The sequence below is a fragment of the Bos taurus genome, chromosome 1 (genome assembly GCF_002263795.3).
Source record: "Bos taurus isolate L1 Dominette 01449 registration number 42190680 breed Hereford chromosome 1, ARS-UCD2.0, whole genome shotgun sequence".
Taxonomy (NCBI): domain Eukaryota; kingdom Metazoa; phylum Chordata; class Mammalia; order Artiodactyla; family Bovidae; genus Bos; species Bos taurus.
The window spans coordinates 95,942,496-95,964,347 of NC_037328.1; the positions used below are offsets into that span (position 1 = coordinate 95,942,496).

At 41.9% G+C, this 21,852-nt stretch overlaps 1 protein-coding gene and 1 long non-coding RNA gene across 3 annotated transcripts in view; one reads left to right on the forward strand and one right to left on the reverse strand.

The window, feature by feature from the left end:
- The window catches only part of LOC132345702 (uncharacterized), a 40,397-nt gene extending 30,302 nt beyond the window's left edge, over positions 1-10,095 (reverse strand). The window contains exon 1 of the long non-coding RNA XR_009495176.1: positions 9,986-10,095. This is a non-coding gene — a long non-coding RNA (uncharacterized lncRNA). The remainder of the gene's footprint in view (positions 1-9,985) is intronic.
- PLD1 (phospholipase D1) overlaps positions 1-21,109 on the forward strand; it is a 276,225-nt gene extending 255,116 nt beyond the window's left edge. Inside the window, exons 27-28 of one of the 2 annotated variants that reach the window (XR_009493069.1) lie at positions 14,848-15,109; positions 20,529-21,109. Coding sequence is in view for 1 of the 2 variants with exons in the window: in XM_024986063.2 (XP_024841831.1) it covers positions 20,529-20,558 (30 nt within the window). In the remaining variant the exon portion in view is untranslated. The remainder of the gene's footprint in view (positions 1-14,847; positions 15,110-20,528) is intronic. The other variant, XM_024986063.2, reaches the window with a different exon arrangement.
- The last annotated feature ends 743 nt before the right edge of the window (positions 21,110-21,852 follow it).

The following is a 21,852-nucleotide window of genomic DNA, read 5'->3' on the forward strand; positions in this document are numbered from 1 at the left end:
CTGAGTTGGGAAGATCCCTGAAGAAGGAAATGGCAACCCCTTCTAGTATTCTTGCCTGGAGAATTCCATGGACAGAGGAACCAGGCGGGCTATAGTCCATGGGGTTTCACAGAGTCAGACATGACTGCAAGACTTTCACTTACACTTTTTTTTCTTTCATTTTTTGCTTTCCTTGTCATCATAGTCTTCGGTGAAGGCATTTATTTTAATTGCATAACATTCCTTTGTATCTGCACTGGATCAAGTTAGGGGAAAGTACATAAACTTTTAAACAATGAGGAGTGCCAAGTCACAGTTAGGAGCTTGGTGGACCTGAATGTTCTTCTCTTCGTGACTAATCAATGGAGTCTCCCTCAGGGGGCAGCTTCAGTTATGTTGGGCTTGGCAGCTCCTATCACAGAACCATCAAATGGCAAGTTGAGTGGGGATCTTGGAAGTCATGTAATGCAACCCATTTCTCTCTCTCTGGACATCCCCACTCAATGGATGAGTGCGGCTCTAACCTTCCAACTAACCTATGACCTGGTGTACTTGGGTTGATCCGCCCAGAGCAGGAGAACCATGTGACTCTCTACTCCCCTCCAGCTCCCTCTCCCCTCTGTCCCCAATGCATCTGGCTGACATGATGGGCCTGCCTGTTTTCCAAACCCTTTCTCCCCGGATAGGGGTGGGGGGGCCTCAAGGCCTTCTTGCCACTGGGTTCCCATGACACAGGCTCAGTCTCAGACACTCTTCCCTCTGTGATTCACTGCCAAGTCTGCATTCTGCTTTCCTGTCTGGGGATGTTATGACATCAGATTTATCTGGTAAAAGAGGGAGAAAAATGCTTACCAGCTCATTTTTCTACTGCGGGCACTCTGAAAAATCTTCTAAAGTTCTCACAGCCTCACCACTGGGATCAAAGCCTCAAAAAGCCCTCTAGGACACTCCTCTGGTCAAGGCCACCTGGCCTGAGTGAAATTCCAAAGAAGACAAAACGGCTTTGTTTCAGAAACCCCTCCCTCTGTGTCCATCTCCCATTTCAGACTCCATTTCCCAGTGCTCTCCTAGCAGAGGGATTTTCCCATCTGCTGGCAGTTGTAAAGATATCTATGTGCACACGTGTGCTAAGTCGCTTCAGTCATGCCTCTCTCTTTGCAACCCCATGGACTATGGCCTGCCAAGCTCCTTTGTCCATGGGATTCTCTAGGTAAGAATACTGGAGCGGGTTGCCATTTCCTTCTCCAGGAATTCTTCCCAGCACAGGGATTGAACCCATGTCTCTTATGTCTCCTGCATTGGCAGTAGGGCTCTTCACCACTAGCACCAATCCAAGACATGTCAGGATAACTATGGGACCCTAGGTGTCTCCTAGGGGCTGTTTGACTGAGGCACTTATAGGGCTTTCACCACAGGCTTTACCCCCTTCACTCACCCCTGAAGGGTTGAGGTAGAGGGGAAGCCAGAATTCAGGAAGCCTCGAGTGTGCCAAGCATGGTGCCCAGTGCTTTCTGTAGGTTTCTGCATTTATTCCTCACAGCACAGTGCACTGCACATTGTTAATCCAATTTTAATACAGAAGAACTGGGACTTTAAGAGATTAAGTCATTGACAGAGGAGCAGAGTCAGGATTTGAACTCAAGGCTGCTGATTCTAACATTACATCACAATGTTGCCTTCCCGTAAGATCAGTGCCTGTGCATTTGGTTACCCAGTGCAGTATTCTTAGGGATTCCCTGGTGGCTCAGACAGAAAAGAGTCTGCTTGCAACGCAGGAGACCTGAGTTCGATCTCTGAGTTGGGAAGATCTCCTGGAGAAGGAAATGGCAACCCACTCCAGTATTCTTGCCTGGAAAAATCCCATGGCCAGAGGAGCCTGGTGGGCTACAGTCCATGGGGTTGTGAAGAGTCAGACACGACTGAATGACTAAGCACACATGCTTTTTCAAAGAAAAACAGAATGCCTGAGCCCTAAATCAGTGCGCTTCTGTGCTCCAGCTCATAGGTTAATACAAATGTCTTTGCACACGTTAAACATTTCTAATTTTTTGCTCCAGACATCAGGAAGGCTGTAAGTTAAAAGGACAAGCAAAGTCTCCTCCAATTCACTAGTAATGACTCTAACTACTCCCTCTCCTGCCTCCCTTGTCCTTTTGCAGTTGCTTCCCCAGAGTCACAAAAGTGAGCCTGGAGGACCTGGAGCATTAGTTCTCAAAGTGTGTTCCTCGGACCAACAACAGCAGCATCTCCTGGGAATTTGCTAGGAATGCAGTTTCTGGGACTCTGTTCCAGATTTGAATCAGAAACTCCAAGGGTGGGGCCCACAATCTGTATTTTAACAAGCCCTCTGGGTGGTTCTGATGTGCTAAAGCTGAAGAAGTACTGACCTAGAGAATGACTGGCACAGACCCTTGGCTCTAAGCCCTCATCCAAACAGCTGCTGAGCTCTGTGGATGCTGCCTCTGCCTCCAGGCTTGTGTGCTTTGTCCTGACTCAGGTCCAGTGAACTCTTGTCTGCCCTGCGGTAGTGCCTCCCAGTAACTCACCTCTCATCCCTCACTGTCGCCCTCTGGTATTGCCCTGTCTCTCCACTCTGATGATGTCGTGTGGCTATTGGAATAAAATCCAAATTCCTTAGCCTGATACTCAAGATCCTCCAAAATATGCACCAGACCTTTATTTTTAGTCTTATGTCCTACTTATCCTCCCCTTTATGTATCCTGTACCCAAATGGTGCAAGAATGACTCCTTGTTTGTTACAGATTTATACTTTCTCACTTCTGTGCCTTTGCTTATGCTGTTGTTCCCTCTGCCTGGAATTGCCTCCATTTATCCCCATGTAGCTGTTAAGTTTCAGCCCACATGTCATCTCCTCCATAAAGTCTTTCTTCATCCTTCTAAATACTTCCTATTCTTAAAAAAAAAAAAAAAATTGAAGTACTTTATTTAATTCCCTATAGAATTAAGTTAAAATTTTGTCCTTTTGCACTTTTAAGTTATTTCATTGAAATACAATTGACCTACAGCATATGTTAGTTCCAGATGCGTAGTATAGTAATTCGATATTTCTATACATTATATGATCTCCCTTCCTTCCTTTTGAATTCATAGAATTTATATTTACTTCTCTTATGGTGCTGATTAAATTATACTTTATGCCTCCTTGTGAAGGAGGCATATTTTATATGTTTTATATCTGTCATACCTTATACTTTATATTTCCCTTCCAGGGGGTAAGATGACAGAGTTGTGCTTTTTTCCATCTTTGCATTTCCTACACCCACAGTGACAGAGCTTAATACGTGGTTGTTGAATGAATGAATGAGTGAATGAATGAATGTTGGATCCACATAAATAAAACTGAAAGATTTTTCATCCCCTATTCTAAATAAGCCTATCAGAAGTAAATGATATTGCTGTGTTTCTAACAAAATAGTGTCCGTTTTATCTCCTCTAAAACTGGGCCAGTTAGAAAGATTAGATTGTAGCCCAAAGTTTTCAGGGTGATGGTGTGGGTAGAAACGGATTGTTCCCATAATATCTGTGGCTTAAGTAACAATACAGGAGAATGAAATGACAATTTTGTTACAAACCTTCGCCTTGAATAGCATAATGGACACCCAAGCCCCAATAGGTTCTCTGAGTAAGCAAAGGGAGAGTAAAGCAGCAATGATTTTCAAGGAAACAATTGCTGGAACCTTGGAAGTCCCCAGTCGAAGCTGCTGGCCTGGCTTCAGTCCAAAGTTAGGAAAGAGATTTCTGCTCAGACAAAGTTAATTATGTAGACCATGTAATATTCCGCTCCATCTTGACATGGCCTTGACTCATTGAAGACCTTCCTCCATATGGGCTGGAAAATGTGACTAAGCACAATTTTTTGGGCCCTCAGCCATGGAGCACCAGCAACAATGTTCTAAGCTCTGAACGAAACCAGGGCAGAAACGATAACTCTGGGTCCCTGGCCTTACTGTTCAGTAGGAGGGGCTGTAACTGTGGAGAAGCAGAAGTGTCTGATGTTCATCTAGGAGAGTCTGAAAACCCAATTGTTAGACAAGCAATCTCCCCTTTTTCCGGCTCTGGGATTCTAGTTCTGTGTGGTTGCTTGACTTGCTTCCTCACGCTGACTCAACACTTGTTTGTTCTTGGAAAAGACTTCATCATCTTTCTAAACCTCACTTCAAGAGGGCAGAGGGCAGAGGGCCTGTTCTCTCCAGCCTCCACTTGGGCAGAAGGAAGAATTTGGAAAGGACACCAGGTCACAGAGTCAAGCCTGGCTGGCATGGCTCCACTTGAAGGAAAGTGAGTGGACGCTTCTGCTTCCACCTCACTGAGCAGGATGTCTCCCCAACCATGAGCAGCTCTTTCTGGCTGACATCTCAGCCCTGGCACTTTTCTGTCGCACGTGGTGGCTTCAAGTGCTAAGTCTCTGTGTGACCCTCCACTGTTCCTGCTTTGTTTTCTGCGGCATGAAGTTTCTTATAATAAGGCCCTAGAATCCTTTTGTGTATATTGCTGAGAGTCCTTCCTGTGAATGTTTTGAGTTCCTAGACACTTGTTTTTAGCAGGATGCTTAACAGTCCCTCCTGTATCTCAAGATGATTTCCTAGGCAGGCTGACCACATTGGAGTTGGTGTCTCTAACTGTGAGGCAATCTTCAGCAGTGTCAGAAAGTGTTCTTGTAAGGATCTTCCTGGTGGTTCAGTGGTTCAGACTCTGCACTTCCAATGCAGAGGATACAGGTTCGATCACTGGATGGAACCAAGACCCTGCATGCTGCATGGTGGGTTGCTGTTGTTCAGTCGCTAAGTCATGTCTGACTCTGTGACCCCATGGCCTGCAGCACACCAGGCTTCCCTGTCCATCACCATCTCCCGGAGTTCACTCAAACTCATGTCCATTGAGTCGGTGATGCCATCCAGCCATCTCATCCTCGATCATCCCCTTCTCCTCCTGCCCCCAATCCCTCCCAGCATCAGAGTCTTTTCCAATGAGTCAACTCTTCGCATGAGGTGGCCAAAGTATTGGAGTTTCAGCCTCAGCATCAGTCCTTCCAATGAACACCCAAGACTGATCTCCTTTAGGATGGACTGGTTGCATGTCCTTGCAGCCCAAGGGACTCTCAAGAGTCTTCTCCAACACCACAGTTCAAAAGCATCAATTCTTCGGCACTCAGCTTTCTTCACAGTCCAACTCTCACATCCATACATGACCATTGGAAAAAACCATAGCCTTGACTAGACGGACCTTTGTTGGCAAAGTAATATCTCTGCTTTTCAATATACTATAACGTGTACTCACACACAAATACGTGTTAAAAGGATAGATATTAAGTATTAACGGTAGCTATCTCTAGTAAGTGGGTGGGGTTTTGTGTTTTGATTTTTCTCTCCTGGTACATATTTTTATTTTCCAAAACTCTTACCATGAAGAGATTTTGTTTTGGTGATAAGCAAAGAGTAGTGCATATTTTCAATTTTCTAAATAAATAGGTCCTTGGGGAAAAAAAGTTTGCAGGAGGATCCCTAGATTGGTACCTACAGGGGTTCAGATACACAGCAGGATCCTCTGGTCTTAGCAATATGGTGCGAGTGAGCAGGGGCTGCTGGGGCTTTGCAAAAGCCCAACATGTGAGGCAGGTGGGACCTTGGCTTCATCCCTCTCCAGCCATGGTTGACACCAAAGGAGTGAGTCAGGTGGCAGGAAATCCTCAAGGCTCTGGCAGGCAGGCTTTCTGCCTCAGATTTGCAACTGAAGCCACAGGGCAGGAGGCACAGTGGCCCCCACTCTGAGGAATGAGGGGCCATCAGAGGGCTGACAAGTGGTCCCCTACCTTCTCTCAGCCCCCTCTTTACTGTGCAGAGTGAGTTCTGCACCAATTTCAGCAAAGCTCTTAGGTATTAATGTTCTCTAAGTGCTAGGTCCATTTTGTAAACACCCAGTTTCAGACAAATCGCTTGTTTTCCATGGCCTGACTAGATTAAGTGCTAGAATTTTGAAAGATGCCATTTACCTGGGATGTTTGGGAAAGTTCACATAATTGTGCTCCTGGCTCCTTTCATTTCCATTCCTGCCTCTTGTTTCCACCCTAACCTGTTAAAAGGGTCAAGCACGCTCATTTTTGTAACTACTCTATGGAAAGGCAACCATCAGTGTGGCTCCAATGCACATTTTAGCCAGAGGCAAAGAGCCCTGAACACACTGCATCCTTGAGAACTGCCTTGTGTGGCAGCATTAGGGGTCTCCATGCCCTGAATCTGGGATGGGATAGGCTGGAGCAGAGCAAGACCCATTACTCCTGGTACTGCTCCCGTTACTCCTCGGTCTTGCAGAATTCCTCAACTTCTCTTCATCTTGCTGTCTCTTCATCGCGCAGATGGATATAACAAGGGAAATGTGTGTATGGGGTACTTGCTCTCTTGCTGAAGCTCATGTTTTCTAGATGGTGCTACACAGTCTGTTTCAAGCTTGAGCCTGAACACATGGTCATTTAGCATAAACTTTTCATTTTATTTTTAACACCAAAGCACTTAATAACTCCTCTTTCCCTAATGTGTGCTCCCCCCAATAAAGACCACTTGTTTATAGTCCCAGGGCAAAATTCTTGGTTTGTGGGAATACATTGGCACTGCTCCCAAGTCTGCTTTAAAAATCTAGTGGTTCCAGGACTTCCCTGGTGGTCCAGTGGCTAAGATTCCTCGCTCCCAAAGCAGGGGGACAATTTTCAGTCCCTAGTCAGGGAACTAGATCCCACATGCCGCATCTAAGAGTTCACATGCCTCAGTTAAAGATCCTGCATGCCACGACTGAGATTTGGCACAGCTAAAATTAATTAATTAGAACTAAATTAATTTAATTAAAGAAATAAAATCTAGTGTTCTAAGTCAAATCTCAGAGGTTTGTTAGGAAATAATAATAGGAATAAAAAGTAGAGTATTTTTATTAATGGTGAATCTGAACAGACAGCTAGAAGTCATATCTAACATGTGAGTGGCTAAGAATTTTAAAATCTTATTCCACAGCTTAAGTCCAATAAAACTATAACCCAAGGCATTTTTTAGGAAGTATTGAATCTCTTTCCTTAATGGCTAAACTCTGTGGTCCCGACCAAATGTTCCCATCTCTGCTAAACCACTGAAAATCATATTACAAAAAAATTAAATGACATAAGCCTTCTATCCTCCCTATGAGAGATTTCATAATATCTTGAAAAGGAAATGTGATTTTAAGAGATGAGACTAGCATCATCTCAACTGCATTTAAAAAGATATTCCTAAAAGCTTCGGCACATCAAAGAAAACCATCAACAAAATGAAAAGGAAAATAGGAAGAAATATCTGCAAATCATATATCTGATAAGGAGTTAATATTCAAAATATATATAGAGCTCATAAATTGCAAAAACAAAAAAACCAACTGGTTTTTAAATGGGCAAAGGTTCTGAACAGACATTTTTCCTAAGAAGACATATAGATGGTCAACAGGTACATGAAAAGATGCTGAACATCACTAATCACTAGAAAAATGCAAGTCAAAACCACAGTGAGATATCACCTCAACCTGTCAGAATGGCTATTATCAAAAGACAAGAGATACCAAGTTTTGGTGAGGATGCAGAGAAAAAGGGAACCCTGTGCACTCTTGGTGGGAATGTAGATTGGTGCAGCCACTATGGAGAACCATGTGGAGCTACTAAAAAATTAAAAATAGAACTACTATATGACCCAGCAATTCCACTTCTCAGTATTTATCCAAAGAAAATGTAAACACTAATTTGAAAAGATGTATGCGCTCTATGTGCATTGCAGCATATTTTCAATAGTCAAGATATGGATGCTTCTTGATGATGAATGGATAAAAAGAGGTGAATACAAGGAATACTATTAAGCAAGAAAGACAGAATTAAACCTTGCCATTTGCAATGACATGGATGATCCTTGAAGGAATTTAGCATAGTGTAAAAAAGTCAGAGAAAGACAAATACTGTTATGATCTCACTTATATATAGAATCTAAAAGCAAAATTAAAACAAAAGCCTACTGACAATGAAAAACCAAGCTCATAGATAGAGAAAACAGATTGGTGGTTGCCAGAGATGGGGAGCGGGCAAAATGGGCAAAGAAAGTCAAAAGGTACAAACTTCCAATTATAAAATAATTAAGTCACAGGGCTGTAACCTAGCCTGGTAACCACAGTTAATAATTCTATGTGTGTTAGTCACTCAGTCGTGTCCGACTCTTTATTATCCCATGGATAATATTACCCGCTAGGCTCCTCTGTCCATGGGATTCTCAAAGCAAGAATACTGGAGTGGGTTGCCATTTCCTACTGCAGGGGAATCTTCCTGACCCAGGGATCGAACCTGAGTCTTCTGTATTACAGGCAGATTCCTTATCATCTGAGTCACTAGGGAAGCTCTAGTAATAATACTATATTGCATATTTAAAAGTTGCTAAGAGAGTGGATCTTAAAAGTCTTCATCATAAGAAAAAATTTTTTATAACTAAATAGGGTGACCCATATTAACTAGACTTATTATGGTGATCATTTTACAATATGTACAAATATTGAATCATCATTCTATACACCTGAAATACAATGTTAAATGTCAATTATGCCTCAATTCTTAAAAAAGATATTAGCATGCACAGGAAAATTCTCCAGAAAATGTGCTAAAATGAAACCTTTAGGTAGTGACGTTATGGGTGATTATTTGCTCCCTTTGTTCTCCACAGTGAGTAGACTTTACTTTCATGATCAGGAAGAAGATTAACCATTTCAGAAAGGAACGTTGAAGGCTAAGCCACATTCCTATGGGACTCATGGAATCAGCTCGGTTTTAATCTGCAGTTGGGTCCTTTTTAACAATTGCCTCAGTTATCTGTTTGGCCAACAGATCTTTGAGGACACGCAACTGCCTGGGTCGTGTTTAAGAGAAATATGTTTTTTCAGCTACAAAAGAAAATTCCAAGTTGTCAGGGGGGGCCAACCTTATAAAAAGAAAGCTTTTGAGAAAGAAGCCATTTTCCCCACCCTTCATGCATTCCACCCCATGACCAGTACTGCGTTAATGACAGAACTCCTGTGTGCAAACGTGTGTGGGGAAGTTTCTACAATACAGGGTTGCATTGTACAAAGAGCCTGTGTTCCGGAGGCCCACGGCAGCTGTGTGCCCTCGGGTCAGCATGAACAGATTCCTCTGCAGAAAGAGAGCCCCCCAGAGAGCTCAATGAAAGCTACTCAACTAGGAAAGCATGCAGTAAGAGCTGGAAGTTTAGAGATCTACAGAAGGTAGCTCTAGAAACCGTTTAGAGTATTCAAAGCCTACCTTTAAGACCCCTCTCTAACTTAAATCTGGGTGGAGGGTTTGGCGGGGGGAGAAATTCTCCCACTGCATTTACCTACCTTTTCTTTCCCATCTCTCTTTCCTCCATCATTGATTCACAACTTCCTGTTGACAAGAGCTCCTTTGCCCTGTGGGTGATTTTTCCTTTGTTCTTGTTTTAATTGCTAAGTCCCGTCCAAATCTTTTGCAACGCTATGGACTATAGCTGCCAGCCTCCTCTGTCCAGGGGGATTCTCCAGGCAAGAATACTAGAGGGGGTTGCCATTTCCTTCTCCAGGGGATCTTCATGACCCAGGGGTTGAACCCACATCTCCTGCATTGCAGGCAGATTCTCTACCACTGAGCCACTTGGAAAGCCTGATTTCCTCTTGCTGACCTCTAAGAGTCGAGGAAAGGGTGGCCCAGTGGGTAAGACTCCATGCTTCCAATGCAGGGAGCTTGGGTTCGATCCCTAGTTGGGGAACTAAGATCCCATATATTGCATGGTCAAAAAAAGAGAAGAGTCAAGGAGACAGAATTAGAAAGTAAATCAGGGACCTAAGCTATGTGCGATCATTTGCTGTGTACAAAGAGATAGAAGAGGCTAATTCTGTGACTGACATGGACAGTGTGACTGTCAGGAATCTACAGGAAGAGGGCTAGGAGGTTATACCACCAGCTCACCAATGGAAGAGTCTGGAAAACACTCCAAGGTTCAGAGTTCTGAATTCTTCTCCTGTCTGACTGTTGAGTCTTATCAACCTCCAACGATCCAGATTCTCTGGTGATCCGGGCTGGAAGCAGAATAAGAGATCATGTTACCTAGGGATTGCCACCTCAAATGCCTACAGAGTTCTGGAAAGTGACAAAAATGAGTGAGGAACACTGGGTAGAAGGTCACAAGCAATGGTGGGGGCTGGGGCAAACCGGAAATATAGGCATTTACAAAAACACTGTGTGCGCCAAAGAAAACAGGGCTGCTAGCCAACATCGTCATGCAGGCTGCTCATGTGTGACATATGGCTCCAAACTAATCCAAACTAATTTCCTGTATGAAGAAATAAAGGCTCAGAGAGGTGAAGTGACTCACTCCGGGTCACACAGCCTCGCAGCGGTGGAGCCGGTCCTGACAGCCCAGTCTGAACTTTGTGCCGGGGCTCTCCCCACCCCACCATACAACCCCTTAACCTGCCCTTGGCTGAAGCTGGATCACCCAACGGTGTACCTCTCTCCTCCAGTGAAAGCTGATAGCAGGCATTTTAGTGCGACTCAGGGACCTTTTTCCTATAACTCCACATTCCCGTTTTACCTAAGACTCAAACCAGTTGCAAATGCCACCATCAGTTGTAGCTTTCCCACACCCTGATTTCTTCCTTGCACAGCATGCAAAGTATTTTCTTCTGTTGGGTTTCCCTCTGGGTACAATTTGAGAACTGGTTGCTACTCATTCCAAGGCTTCAGGCAACAAAACTACAGTTTAGGTCTAAAACTTCGGAATAAGATATTCTGAGCATTGGTGCAAGTTTTGTTGGAAGTTGACTTTAAATTTGTCCTTAAAATGTTGGGGAAATTAATTACTAGTTGTAAAGCACTCTGAAAATTAGGGATGAAAGGATCCATGGATCTATAAAATATTATTATAATTAATGAATGCCTATCAATCAACTGTGATTAAGAATAATGGGCGTTCTTCACAGGTTATCAAGCTGAGGGATCTTTCACACGGGTACTTGTAGTACCATCTGTTTTGCCAGAAATATTCTCTTTGTAATTTGCTTATGAGAGTGTTTGTTCAGTGTAAAAAGGTACATTTTGTGCTTTGAAGAGAATATTACTGATATTTTTATACACCATGAGTTAGCAACGATGGATACTACCCTTAATTTCCATTTATAATTACTGTTGGGAAAACTTTTTCAAATATTCAAATATTCTCAAACTTTGTTTCAAGGAGAATCTTGTCAGATATTATATACGTTTAGGTTTCCTCCCCCGACTGCTCCTCCATCTAAGAACGCAATGTCTTTTTGGCTTTTCAAATCGGAGAGACTCTTTTTGGGTTTAATTTATTCATTTTTAATTGAAGGATAATTGTTTTATAATATTGTATTGGTTTCTGCCATACATCAACATGAATCAGCTATAGGGTATAAATAGCAAACACCAGAGCTCAGGGTCTACACATAGCAAATGCTCAAAAAATATTTGATGAGTGAGTGAGTGAGTGACAGGCAGGCCACAGTTGCCTGAGTCCTTTTTGGGAGTTCGGATGATGTTAGCACTTGGAGTTGTGAGGCTATCTTAGTTCTTTGGGTAAATGGACAGACTGTCTCCTGGCTGGAATCCTTCATTTCTGAAGCTTGGTTTGGATTTCCAGTCCATCGATCAAGCCCATTTAGTGACTGGTAGTGGTATCCCTGCTCAGTGGTGATAAAGACTGGCTTCATTACTTCATTTGTTTGTAGATCATTTATAAAAATTCCAAAGTTATGGGGCTTGGAACAGAGCAAAGCAATTGTGGTGATTCCCCTGCGTCTCACAAACCACACAGGTGCTGCTTTGAAACAGACATACTTAGGTTCAAACTCTAGACAATAATAATGGCAAATATTTAAGCAGTGATTACATTATGCTTAGTACTATGCTAAGCACTTTTTGCATGGATTATCTCATTTATTTCTCATGATTACCCTAATGAAGACAGTACTATAATTATTCCCATATTAAGTTTAGAAATAAGAGGCAGAGAAGTAAAGTAATTTATCCTAAACAACACTGGTAAGTAGCAGAGCTAGGATCTGGGCTCAGATCTATCTGATTCTAGGGTCTGACCTCTTAATTCCTATAATTGCCTCTCATCAATCACAGCTTTGCCACTTATTACCTCTGTAACCTTAAAGGAGTCCTTTGACTTCTCTAAGACTTGGCTATCTCATTTTTTAAATGAATATTGTCACAGCCACTTTTCAAAGTGTGTACCTGAGCATCAGCCTCTTCTTTATTCCTCTCTCTCAATCTAATAATAAGGTTCAAAGAAAGCTGTTCTTTTCTCATAGTGCTTACTTGTGACCGCACTGATAGGCAAAAAGGTGAGCCCATGACCCCAAAAGGCTCAGTCTGGGTGGTCTATCTCTTTGGCCATAGTTGTTTTGTCAGGGGGTAGACACTGGACTCTAATCAGGTAAGTTGAGCCTCTCTCTGGGGTATTTTTTACCTGGCATCACAGAAGGTGAGCTTCAGCCCCTTGGTAGTGATAAAACAGAGAGATGGGAGCCTGACTGTGCTTCAGGTCCCCATCTGCAATGCTGTAATAGGAGAAAGAGTATCAGACAGAATGAAGCCAATGTAAAGACTGAAGCAGAAGGGATTAGATGGAGAAAAAAGCCCAGGTTTAAACACACCCAAGTCCTAGCAGCTCCCCTGTCATTTCTCCAGCATAGTTATAGAAACAACAAATCCTCATTTATGCCTAAGCTAATCTGAGTTAATTTGAGTTATGTTTTCAGTTACACTAAAATAAAGAGAACCCTGTCAAGTACACCACTGCACTGGATATATATAAGCCTAAATGAGCACATGTAGGGAAACCCATTTATGAAGAGTCTAGATTTTAGACATACCATTAGTGGCCTTACAAGGAAGCTTGGCTAAGTTGTATCAGTACTGGGAATGGTGTCTCCTGGAGTTCACAGTACATAACATTTGCAATCAGGTGCCATAGATATCGGAGAAGGCAATGGCAACACACTCCAGTACTCTTGCCTGGCAAATCCCATGGACAGAGGAGCCTGGTAGGCTGCAGTCCATGGGGTCGCTAGGAGTTGGACACGACTGAGTGACTTCACTTTCACTTTTCACTTTCATGCATTGGAGAAGGAAATGGCAACCCACTCCAGTATTCTTGCCTGGAAGATCCCAGGGATGGGGGAGTCTGGTGGGCTGCCGTCTATGGGGTCTCACAGAGTCGGACATGACTGAAGCGACTTAGCAGCCATAGATACAATCATGACATCACCCAAAACTTGATACCTGGCCCATCTCCTTCCAGTACAAACTTATTGGTAATTACAAGCCTTTGGAATCTTGGCTTTTATCAGTAGTTCTATTTTGCTAAAGAGCTAGCACCAAGTATCAGAGAGAAAATTAAACATAAGCAAAATTCTCAAAAGCAGAAGTGACAGAAAGGATGGAATTAGAAGAAAAAGACAATAAAGGAGTTGTTGGAAATATGCTCCATGTGCTCAAGAATGTAAAGAAAAATATGAATACAATGATAACAGGAGTAAAAGAAATTTAAAAAGACCAAGTTGGAGCATCTAGAGATGAAAAATGCAATATTTTAAATAAAAATACACTGGGTAGAATTAGATGCAGTTTAGGTATTATAAAATAAAATATTGGTGAACATGAAGAACTAAGGACAAATTATCCAAAATAAACCACAGAGAAAAAGATTTTTTGAAAAAAAAACAGAGATTTTGAAAAAATGTCAAGCAGCCTAGCATATGGTAACTCGAGTTCTACGAGGAAAGGAGAGCATGAAAACATATTTAAGGAAATCATGCTTGAAAATCTCTAATATTTAATAAAAATGGTGATTTTATAGATGTGAGAATCTAAACAAACTTCAAATAAAATAAACAGAAAGAAAATAACATAATGAAAAAGAGCAGCCAAGTAAAAACAGCAGGATATAAGAACACATTTCTTGTCAGAAACTGTGAGCCAAAAGACAATGGAGGGACACCTTTAAAACACAGAAAGAAAACACAATAGTCAACCTAGAATTTAATATTCACTGAAAATGTCTTTCAAAAACAATGGCAAATGCAAGATTTTTCAGAGAAACAAAAGCCAGCAGACCTCCACTACAAGAAATGTTAATGGAAGTTCTTCAAGGAGAGTGGTAGGAAGGTGGAAATTTGGCATAACAAAGGAATAGAGCACATTGGAAATGGGAACTAAGTGGGTCATATAAACAACATTTCAAGTTTTCATTTTTTAATTGTAAAGTTTCTACCATATGTAAAGTTAAAATGAATGACATCAAAAAGCGGATGAAAAATTTTATACTATACATAAAGTTGAAGATAGATTATAGTAAACTAAAGATGTGTAATATAAATCCTAGTTCAGTTCAGTTCCTCAGTCATGTCCGACTCTTTGCGACCCCATGGACTGCAGCACGCCAGGCCTCCCTGTCCATCACCAGCTTCCGGAGTCCACCCAAACCCATGTCCATTGAGTCAGTGATGCCATCCAACCATCTCATCCTCTGTCATTTCCTTATCCTCCTGCCCTCAATCTTTCCCAGCATCAGGGTCTTTTCCAAATAAATCCTAAGCAATTGATAAAAATAAACAAAGAATAAAAATTACAATAAAAAACTAAAGAAGTACTGATAATAAACCAATTGTGAAGCTAAAATGGGAACATAAAACAAGTAAACTAAACAAGTAGAAGAAGAAAGGAAACAAAGAACATATGGGAAAAATAGAAAATAAAGTGCAATATGGTGATTTTAAATTTAACTATATCAATTACAGGTGGTATGAACACACAGAAGAACTGTACAAAAAAGATCTTCATGACCCAGATGATAGTGATGGTGTGATCACTCACCTAGAGCCAGACATCCTGGAATGTGAAGTCAAGTGCGCCTTAGGAAGCATCACTATGAACAAAGCTAGTGGAGGTGATGAATTCCAGTTGAGCTATTTCAAATCCTGAAAGATGATGCTGTGAAAGTGCTGCACTCAATATGCCAGCAAATTTGGAAAGCTCAGTAGTGGCCACAGGAATGGAAAGGTCAGTTTTCATTCCAATCCCAAAGAAAGGCAATGCCAAAGAATGCTCAAACTACCACACAGTTGCACTCATCTCACACGCTAGTAAAGTAATGCTAAAAATTCTCCAAGCCAGGCTTTAACAGTACGCGAACTGTGAACTTCCAGATGTTCAAGCTAGATTTAGAAAAGCCAGAGGAACCAGAGATCAAATTGTCAACATCCACTGGATCATTGAAAAAGCAAGAGAGTTCCTGAAAAACATCTATTTCTGCTTTATTGACTATGCCAAAGCCTTTGACTGTGTGGATCACAACCAACTGTGGAAATTTTTTCAAGAGATGGGAATACCAGACCACTTGACCTGCCTCTTGAGAAATCTGTATGCAGGTCAAGAAGCAACAGTCAGAACTGGACATGGAACAACAGACTGGTTCCAAGTGGGCAAAGGAGTATGTCAAGGCTGTATATTGTCACCCTGATTATTTAACTTATATTCAGAGTACATCGAGAGAAATGCTGGGCTGGAAGAAGCACAAGCTGGAATTAAGATTTCCGGGAGAAATATCAATAACCTGAGATATGCAGATGACACCACCTTTATGGCAGAAAGCAAAGAAGAACTAAAGAGCTTCTTGATGAAAGTGAAAGAGGAGAGTGAAAAAGTTGGCTTAAAGGTCAACATTCAGAAAATTAAGATCATGGCATCCGCTCCCATCACTTCCGAGCAAATAGTTGGAGAAACAGTGGAAACAGTAGCTGACTTTATTTTGGGGGGCTCCAAAACCACTGCAGATGGTGACTGCAGCCATGAAATTAAAAGGCGCTTGCTCCTTGGAAGGAAAGTTATGACCAACCTAATCAGCATATTAAAAAGCAGAGACATTACTTTGTCAACAAATGTCTGTCTAGTCAAGGCTATGGTATTTCCAGTAGTCATGTATGGATGTAAGAGTTGGACTATAAAGAAACCTGAGTGCTGAAGAATTGATGCTTTTGAACTATGGTGTTGGAGAAGGCTTTTGAGAGTCTCTTGGACTGCAAGGAGATCAAACCAATCTATCCTAAAGAAGATCAGTCCTGAGTGTTCATTGCAAAGACTGATGTTGAAGCTGAAACTACGATGCTTTGGCCACCTGATGCGAAGAGCTGAGGGATTGGAAAAGACCCTGATGCTGGGGAAGATTGAAGGCAGGAGGAGAAGGGGACAACAGAGGATGAGATGGTTGGATGGCATCACCGACTCAATGGACATGAGTTTGAGTAAACTCCGGGAGTTGGTGATGGACAGGGAGGTCTGGCGTGCTGCAGTCCATGGGGTCACAAAGAATTGGATAACACTTAGAGATGGAACAACAATGACAACAACAATATCATTATATCAGATATAGTCTAAGCATTCCAATTAAAAGACAGAGATTGCCAGCTTGGAAAGGAAAATAAGAACGACTCTATATTATCTATAAGAAGCATCCTTTAACTAAAACAACACAGCTAGACTGAAGGAAGAGGGTAACAAAACATAGCTTTGCGAACAAAAATAAAAGGAAAACTAGAGTGATAATATTAATATCAAACAAAGTAGACTTCAGAACAGGATATCTTACTGAAGATGAAAAGGAACATTATATAGTTAGAAAGAGATTAATTCATTAAGATATCACGACAACCCTTAACTTGTACACACCTAATAAAAGAACTCCAAAATACCTGAAACAAAAACTGAAAGGACTGAAAAAAGAAACAAATGCTCAATTATATTTGGAAACTTCAATATGCCTCCTTTGGGGACTAATAGAACCAGTTGGCAAAAATCAGTAAGTACAGAGAAGAGTTGAACAGCACAATTCCCTTGACATAATTGAGTTGGTTTTCAGAATCAGTCTCTAATGATAGAATTCTGAAATTGGTTCACTCACTAGCCAGATGACAATGACCTCATCACTAGTGGTATGTATTGATAGTTCCGGAAATGCCATAACAAAGCAATTGCTGAAGCTTTCACCTTTAGAAAGTGGGGATGACATAAATGGGGAAGGGTACACACTAGCTTGGAAAATGTCTCTGACATTTCAAAGGTAGGAGGGGAAATAACTCTAAAGACTGTGAAACGGGGTGGTCAATTTAAAGCAAAGCATGAGACCTGGACAGCATATGAAGAGACCCTTATTTCTTTCTCCAGAGGTATGGCAGGAGCTGAATGCCAGGCATAATAATTAATTGTAAGAGAGGTAGAAATTTAGGGAAGCTGAATTCTCAGGCAGGCAAGTCTATGTCAAAGTTAGAACCACTCTGTTTGCAAACTGAATCAGCATCTTATACAAAATCCTTCCCAAATTCAATTGCTTTCAAGAATTGGCCTATAACACAAATCCTAAGATGGGCCCAGCCAAGGCCATAGTGGACAAATGACTATGACTACACCAAGTTCAAGAAATCTACAGTTTTCCCCTGAGAACCTGGCTCTATTACCTCCCTCAGTCAAGCAGCCAAGGGTTTGCCCTGTGGTCAGGGAGGAACAAACGCTTGGAGCAACTCCTCTCAGTTGACCTCACATCCCTAATGTGTCATTTGAGAGGATAGGTGATCTTCTGAATGCAGTTCATTTCTTTCTAGGAGCATGCTTCTAGACATAGCAGGGTAGCTGCAGGCAATTTCTGTTGCACACTCAGGGTTGAACTTCAGAGAGGGGAGAAGCAAAATTATTTCCCTAGAGGAAAATTCAAACTTACTGGAGAAAAAGTCATGGGAGTTTCCAAATGTATGGGTCTGGAAACATCTTGCTAGTATTGGTCAGCTCAGCAGAAATTCCTTTTGCTTGTGATTGGAGAGGGTTAGTGCAATAAGGAGATTCTAGGACCTAAAGCTGTTCAGAAGGTCATTTAATGTATTTCAGAGTTCCCATTTTATTGCAGCCATTCCAAACCATACTCCAGTTACTTAAGTCTCCTATATTTTCTTTCAAATCACCAATAAACAGTTGGGCTGGTCTCATCTCTTCTAAGAAAAGAAGAAGAAAAAACTAGCAAGAAGACAGACATATAGACATAAAGAAAGACAGCCAACATCTACAAGAGCTACAAATCCTCTCTAAACACACAAAGTGGTTTGCCAGGTGGCTCTGGAGCCAGCTACACTTGCGCACATTTTGCTGGATTGCATCACCTGTTTCAGATGCTCTGGCCTTGTGCGATCCTCTCCCATAGGGAGGCGTTGTGTGATGAGAATAACACGAGCAGTAGGAGCTAAGCAAGGTGACTCAGTTTTTGGATTGCTGCATGTTGAACAGTCAAGCCCTGTCACTGGAGGCGAGTGGCTGAGCCCTCAGAACAGACAGAACCAGCCCTTGTGGCAGGGCTGGTACACGGGTTGAGCCACCCTGGCTTCAGACAGGTCTTCCAGCCACAAACCTGCTTCTTGAGGTGGCTCTCCTAGCTGTGAAACTATGATTTTTATTTTTGTATTTGGCCATTTGTATGATTTTTATTTATTCTGCCTTAGCTTCTATTAGTCCCCGATTAACCCCCTCTCCCTGCCCTGCCCTTGCCTCTTTGCCCTCCAATTCTCCCCGCACAATGATGTGTTTCCCAAACCCATGCCCCTCAAGCCTAATAGGACTGCTCGCTAGATTTTTAAGGATGTCTCGTTTTCTTGCATGGCATTCAAGGCCTTTTCCAAGCACAACCGATTAAGTTCCCACTCTCCTCTCCCACCTAATCTCACCCCTCTTATACATTTGACAAGGCTGCAATAGACATTAGAAGCCCAAGTCAGAACATTTTCTTAACCAAGTAAAAGAAAAATTGTGAGTCTATTGGCAGAGAACATTTTCAATCTGTATGATATTGGAACAATCTAGATTTTATGGTATAATTTCTCCTTCCCATCTCCTGCCTGCCTCTGTGTCACTGTTCTTTCTGCCTATAAGCACTTTTGACTTCCTCAATTTCCCAACTCTGATTTCCCAGCTTGTTGATAGTCTATGTATCTGTCCAGCCCTAGGTTAAATTCACCCCCTCCATTTCACAGTTTAAATTAATTTCTATCCTTTCTGTGCTGTCTGCTGCTGCTGCTGCTAAGTCACTTCATTTGTGTCTGGCTCTTTGCGACCCCGTGGACTGCAGCCCACCAGGCTCCCCCGTCCCTGGGATTCTCCAGGCAAGAGCACTGGCGTGGGTGCCATCGCCTTCACCTCTGTGCCATCTAGCCATTTAAAAAGCCTTTCCATATTTTCTCTTTATTAAAGAAGAATGTGTGTTTTATTCACATTTATGTTCCCCTTTAGTATCTAGCTAAAAAAAAAAATCTTCCTTGAGCTTCTGGTTATGTAACCAGCTCTCTCATTACCTCATCTGGATCTCACAACAAACTTCTCATACATTATTACCATTTTTCCACTGAGGAAATTGCATCTCAGTGGTTAAGCAATGCATCCAGATTCTCATAGTTCATAAGCCGTGGGTCTGGGTTTCAAACCGAGTTATCTGTGGCATCGGAGCTCTGCACACACAGGAAGTGTTCAAAACACAGTCTTTTCAAAAACTGAATTGACTCAGGTACAGCAAGAGATAAGGAAACCACTCTTCAAAAGAAGCTAACACTATAGAGATTAGCGACCCTCAATATTTTTTCTTCATAACAAGGGAGATACCAAATAATTGATTAGATTTCAAAGATCACTATGGATGAAGTATGAAGGAAATAAATGCAAGCAGAATAAAAAAAATCAAGACAAAAGGACCACAAAAACACTTTTTTCAAAATATATTTCCTCTCTCCTTTATCAAAGATGAACGTGTTCCTTTTTGCTGCTGGCTGAGTAGTTGCTTGGACATCCTGATATATAAAACGCCAAGATAGCAACGCTTGCTCTTTCAAGAGATGTCATCAGAGTGCGGGCCATGGGGGCCTGCAGAGGGCACTGGGCTCACCCCTCCGGCTGCTCACTCACCCTCCATGCCACTGACCCACCCCCAGTGAAAGGTATCACCTTGACACAAAGTGAAGGTCAAAAGATGAATTCACCAGGGATGGCCAGACAACAAAACTGACACCACTCCATTGGAAGTACGCTGGAAAGAAGGCTGATTGTGAAAACACAGAGCTTGTGTTCTTGGGAAATGTTCTTGGTCTCCTCTTGGTGCAGGAAAGGGCCCAGCCTGGTTTCATAGGCAGGGATCGGCATGGGGAGTGGTATCATAATTATTACTGCCATTAATATTAATGTATGGATCCCACTTCTATCAATCTATCTTGATGACTTTATAATGGGTTCCTTGCAGGTCTGACTTGTCTCAGGCTTCCAGAATAAAACTGCTTCATCAAATTTGGACTTTCTTGATGAGATGCCTCTGGCTTTATCACGTGATCAGTTTTCATAGAGTTGAAAGCCGGCTGCTATTCCATTTTAATTTCTTTTTCCTTTCTCCTCTTGCCCTCAGGGATTTTGGATAAAAGAGTTTATTAGCTGAGTTCACTGGCTTGTCTCCGAAAAGCCTGAAACTATACTTCAAACTCAGCCAAGGCCCTTCCTTTGAGAGTGTGCCAGCTACGGAAGCCAGACAAGCAGGTGCAAACTGTTCCAGTCAGCCTTCCTGCTCGAGAACATCCCGCCAGGCCTGCAAGAGACACTCACGGCAGCAGAAAGTACTAGCAAGTGCCCATCCTTGTAGTCCATACACAAATCCACAGTCCAGTTTCCACAAACCCAAAATCCAAAAGGCTCTGAAAAACAAGTTTTGCTTTGTTTACCAATCTTTAGCAATCTCATTTGGTAAAATCTGACTGACATGAATGGGAATAAAGTTATTTATAATCTTTGTTTCATTTAATATGAATATTGACACATTGTGCTGTAAAAATTAATACATTTAATTATAAGATATTCCCTGCATGTCTGTCTGTGTGTGTTTGAAATAACTCTAAATGTCAAAGCATGTACAACCCCAGAGATTGTAGACAAGGAATTGTATACCCATAGTATAAAAACACAATAAAATCCCTGTTTAATAACGAAGGAAAACTTTGACTCCATCTTGACATTCATGAATTTTTAGGTGTCTCTCTTACTGAGTTGGAAGTTCCTTGTTGGCCTAACAAAAGTTACTTTATTGTCACAGAAACAGTCTTAGACTGTGATCTGGGAGGCCTAAGAGAAATTATTTATCTTCTCTGAACCTCAGTTTCCTCATCTGTGAAATGAGGATGAAAATTCCAGTCCTAATTTCTTCGAGGGAAGGTTTGAGACTCAAAAAAAAAAAAAAAAATACATACTCCATTGTTCATCTAGGTCCAACCTTACCACCATCAATTTGTGAGTCTTGGCCCTCTCACTCTTCAATCACATTGGATAAGTACGGAAGACCAAACCTAGGCAAATTTATAATTATATATGTGTGTGAGTTCAAAAGCATGTGTACATACCTGCTTAGATTGCATTAAGGTTAAAATATTGCCAAACAAGACCTTCTGGTACTTTGATTAATACATACCTTTGGGACTTCCCTGGTGGTACAGTGGGTAAGAATCTGCCTGCCAATGCAGGGGACAGAGGTTCCATCCCCAGTCTGAGAAGGTTCACATGCTGCAGACAACTAAGCCTGTGTACCACAAGTACTGAGCCTGAGGATGCTAGAGTCCACGCTCCATAACGAGAAGCCACTGTAATGAGAAGCCATAGCAATGCAACAGAGAGTAACCTCCACTTGCCTAGAGAAAGCCCTCACTCAGCAATGAAGAAATTAAAATAAATTTTTTAATTAAAAA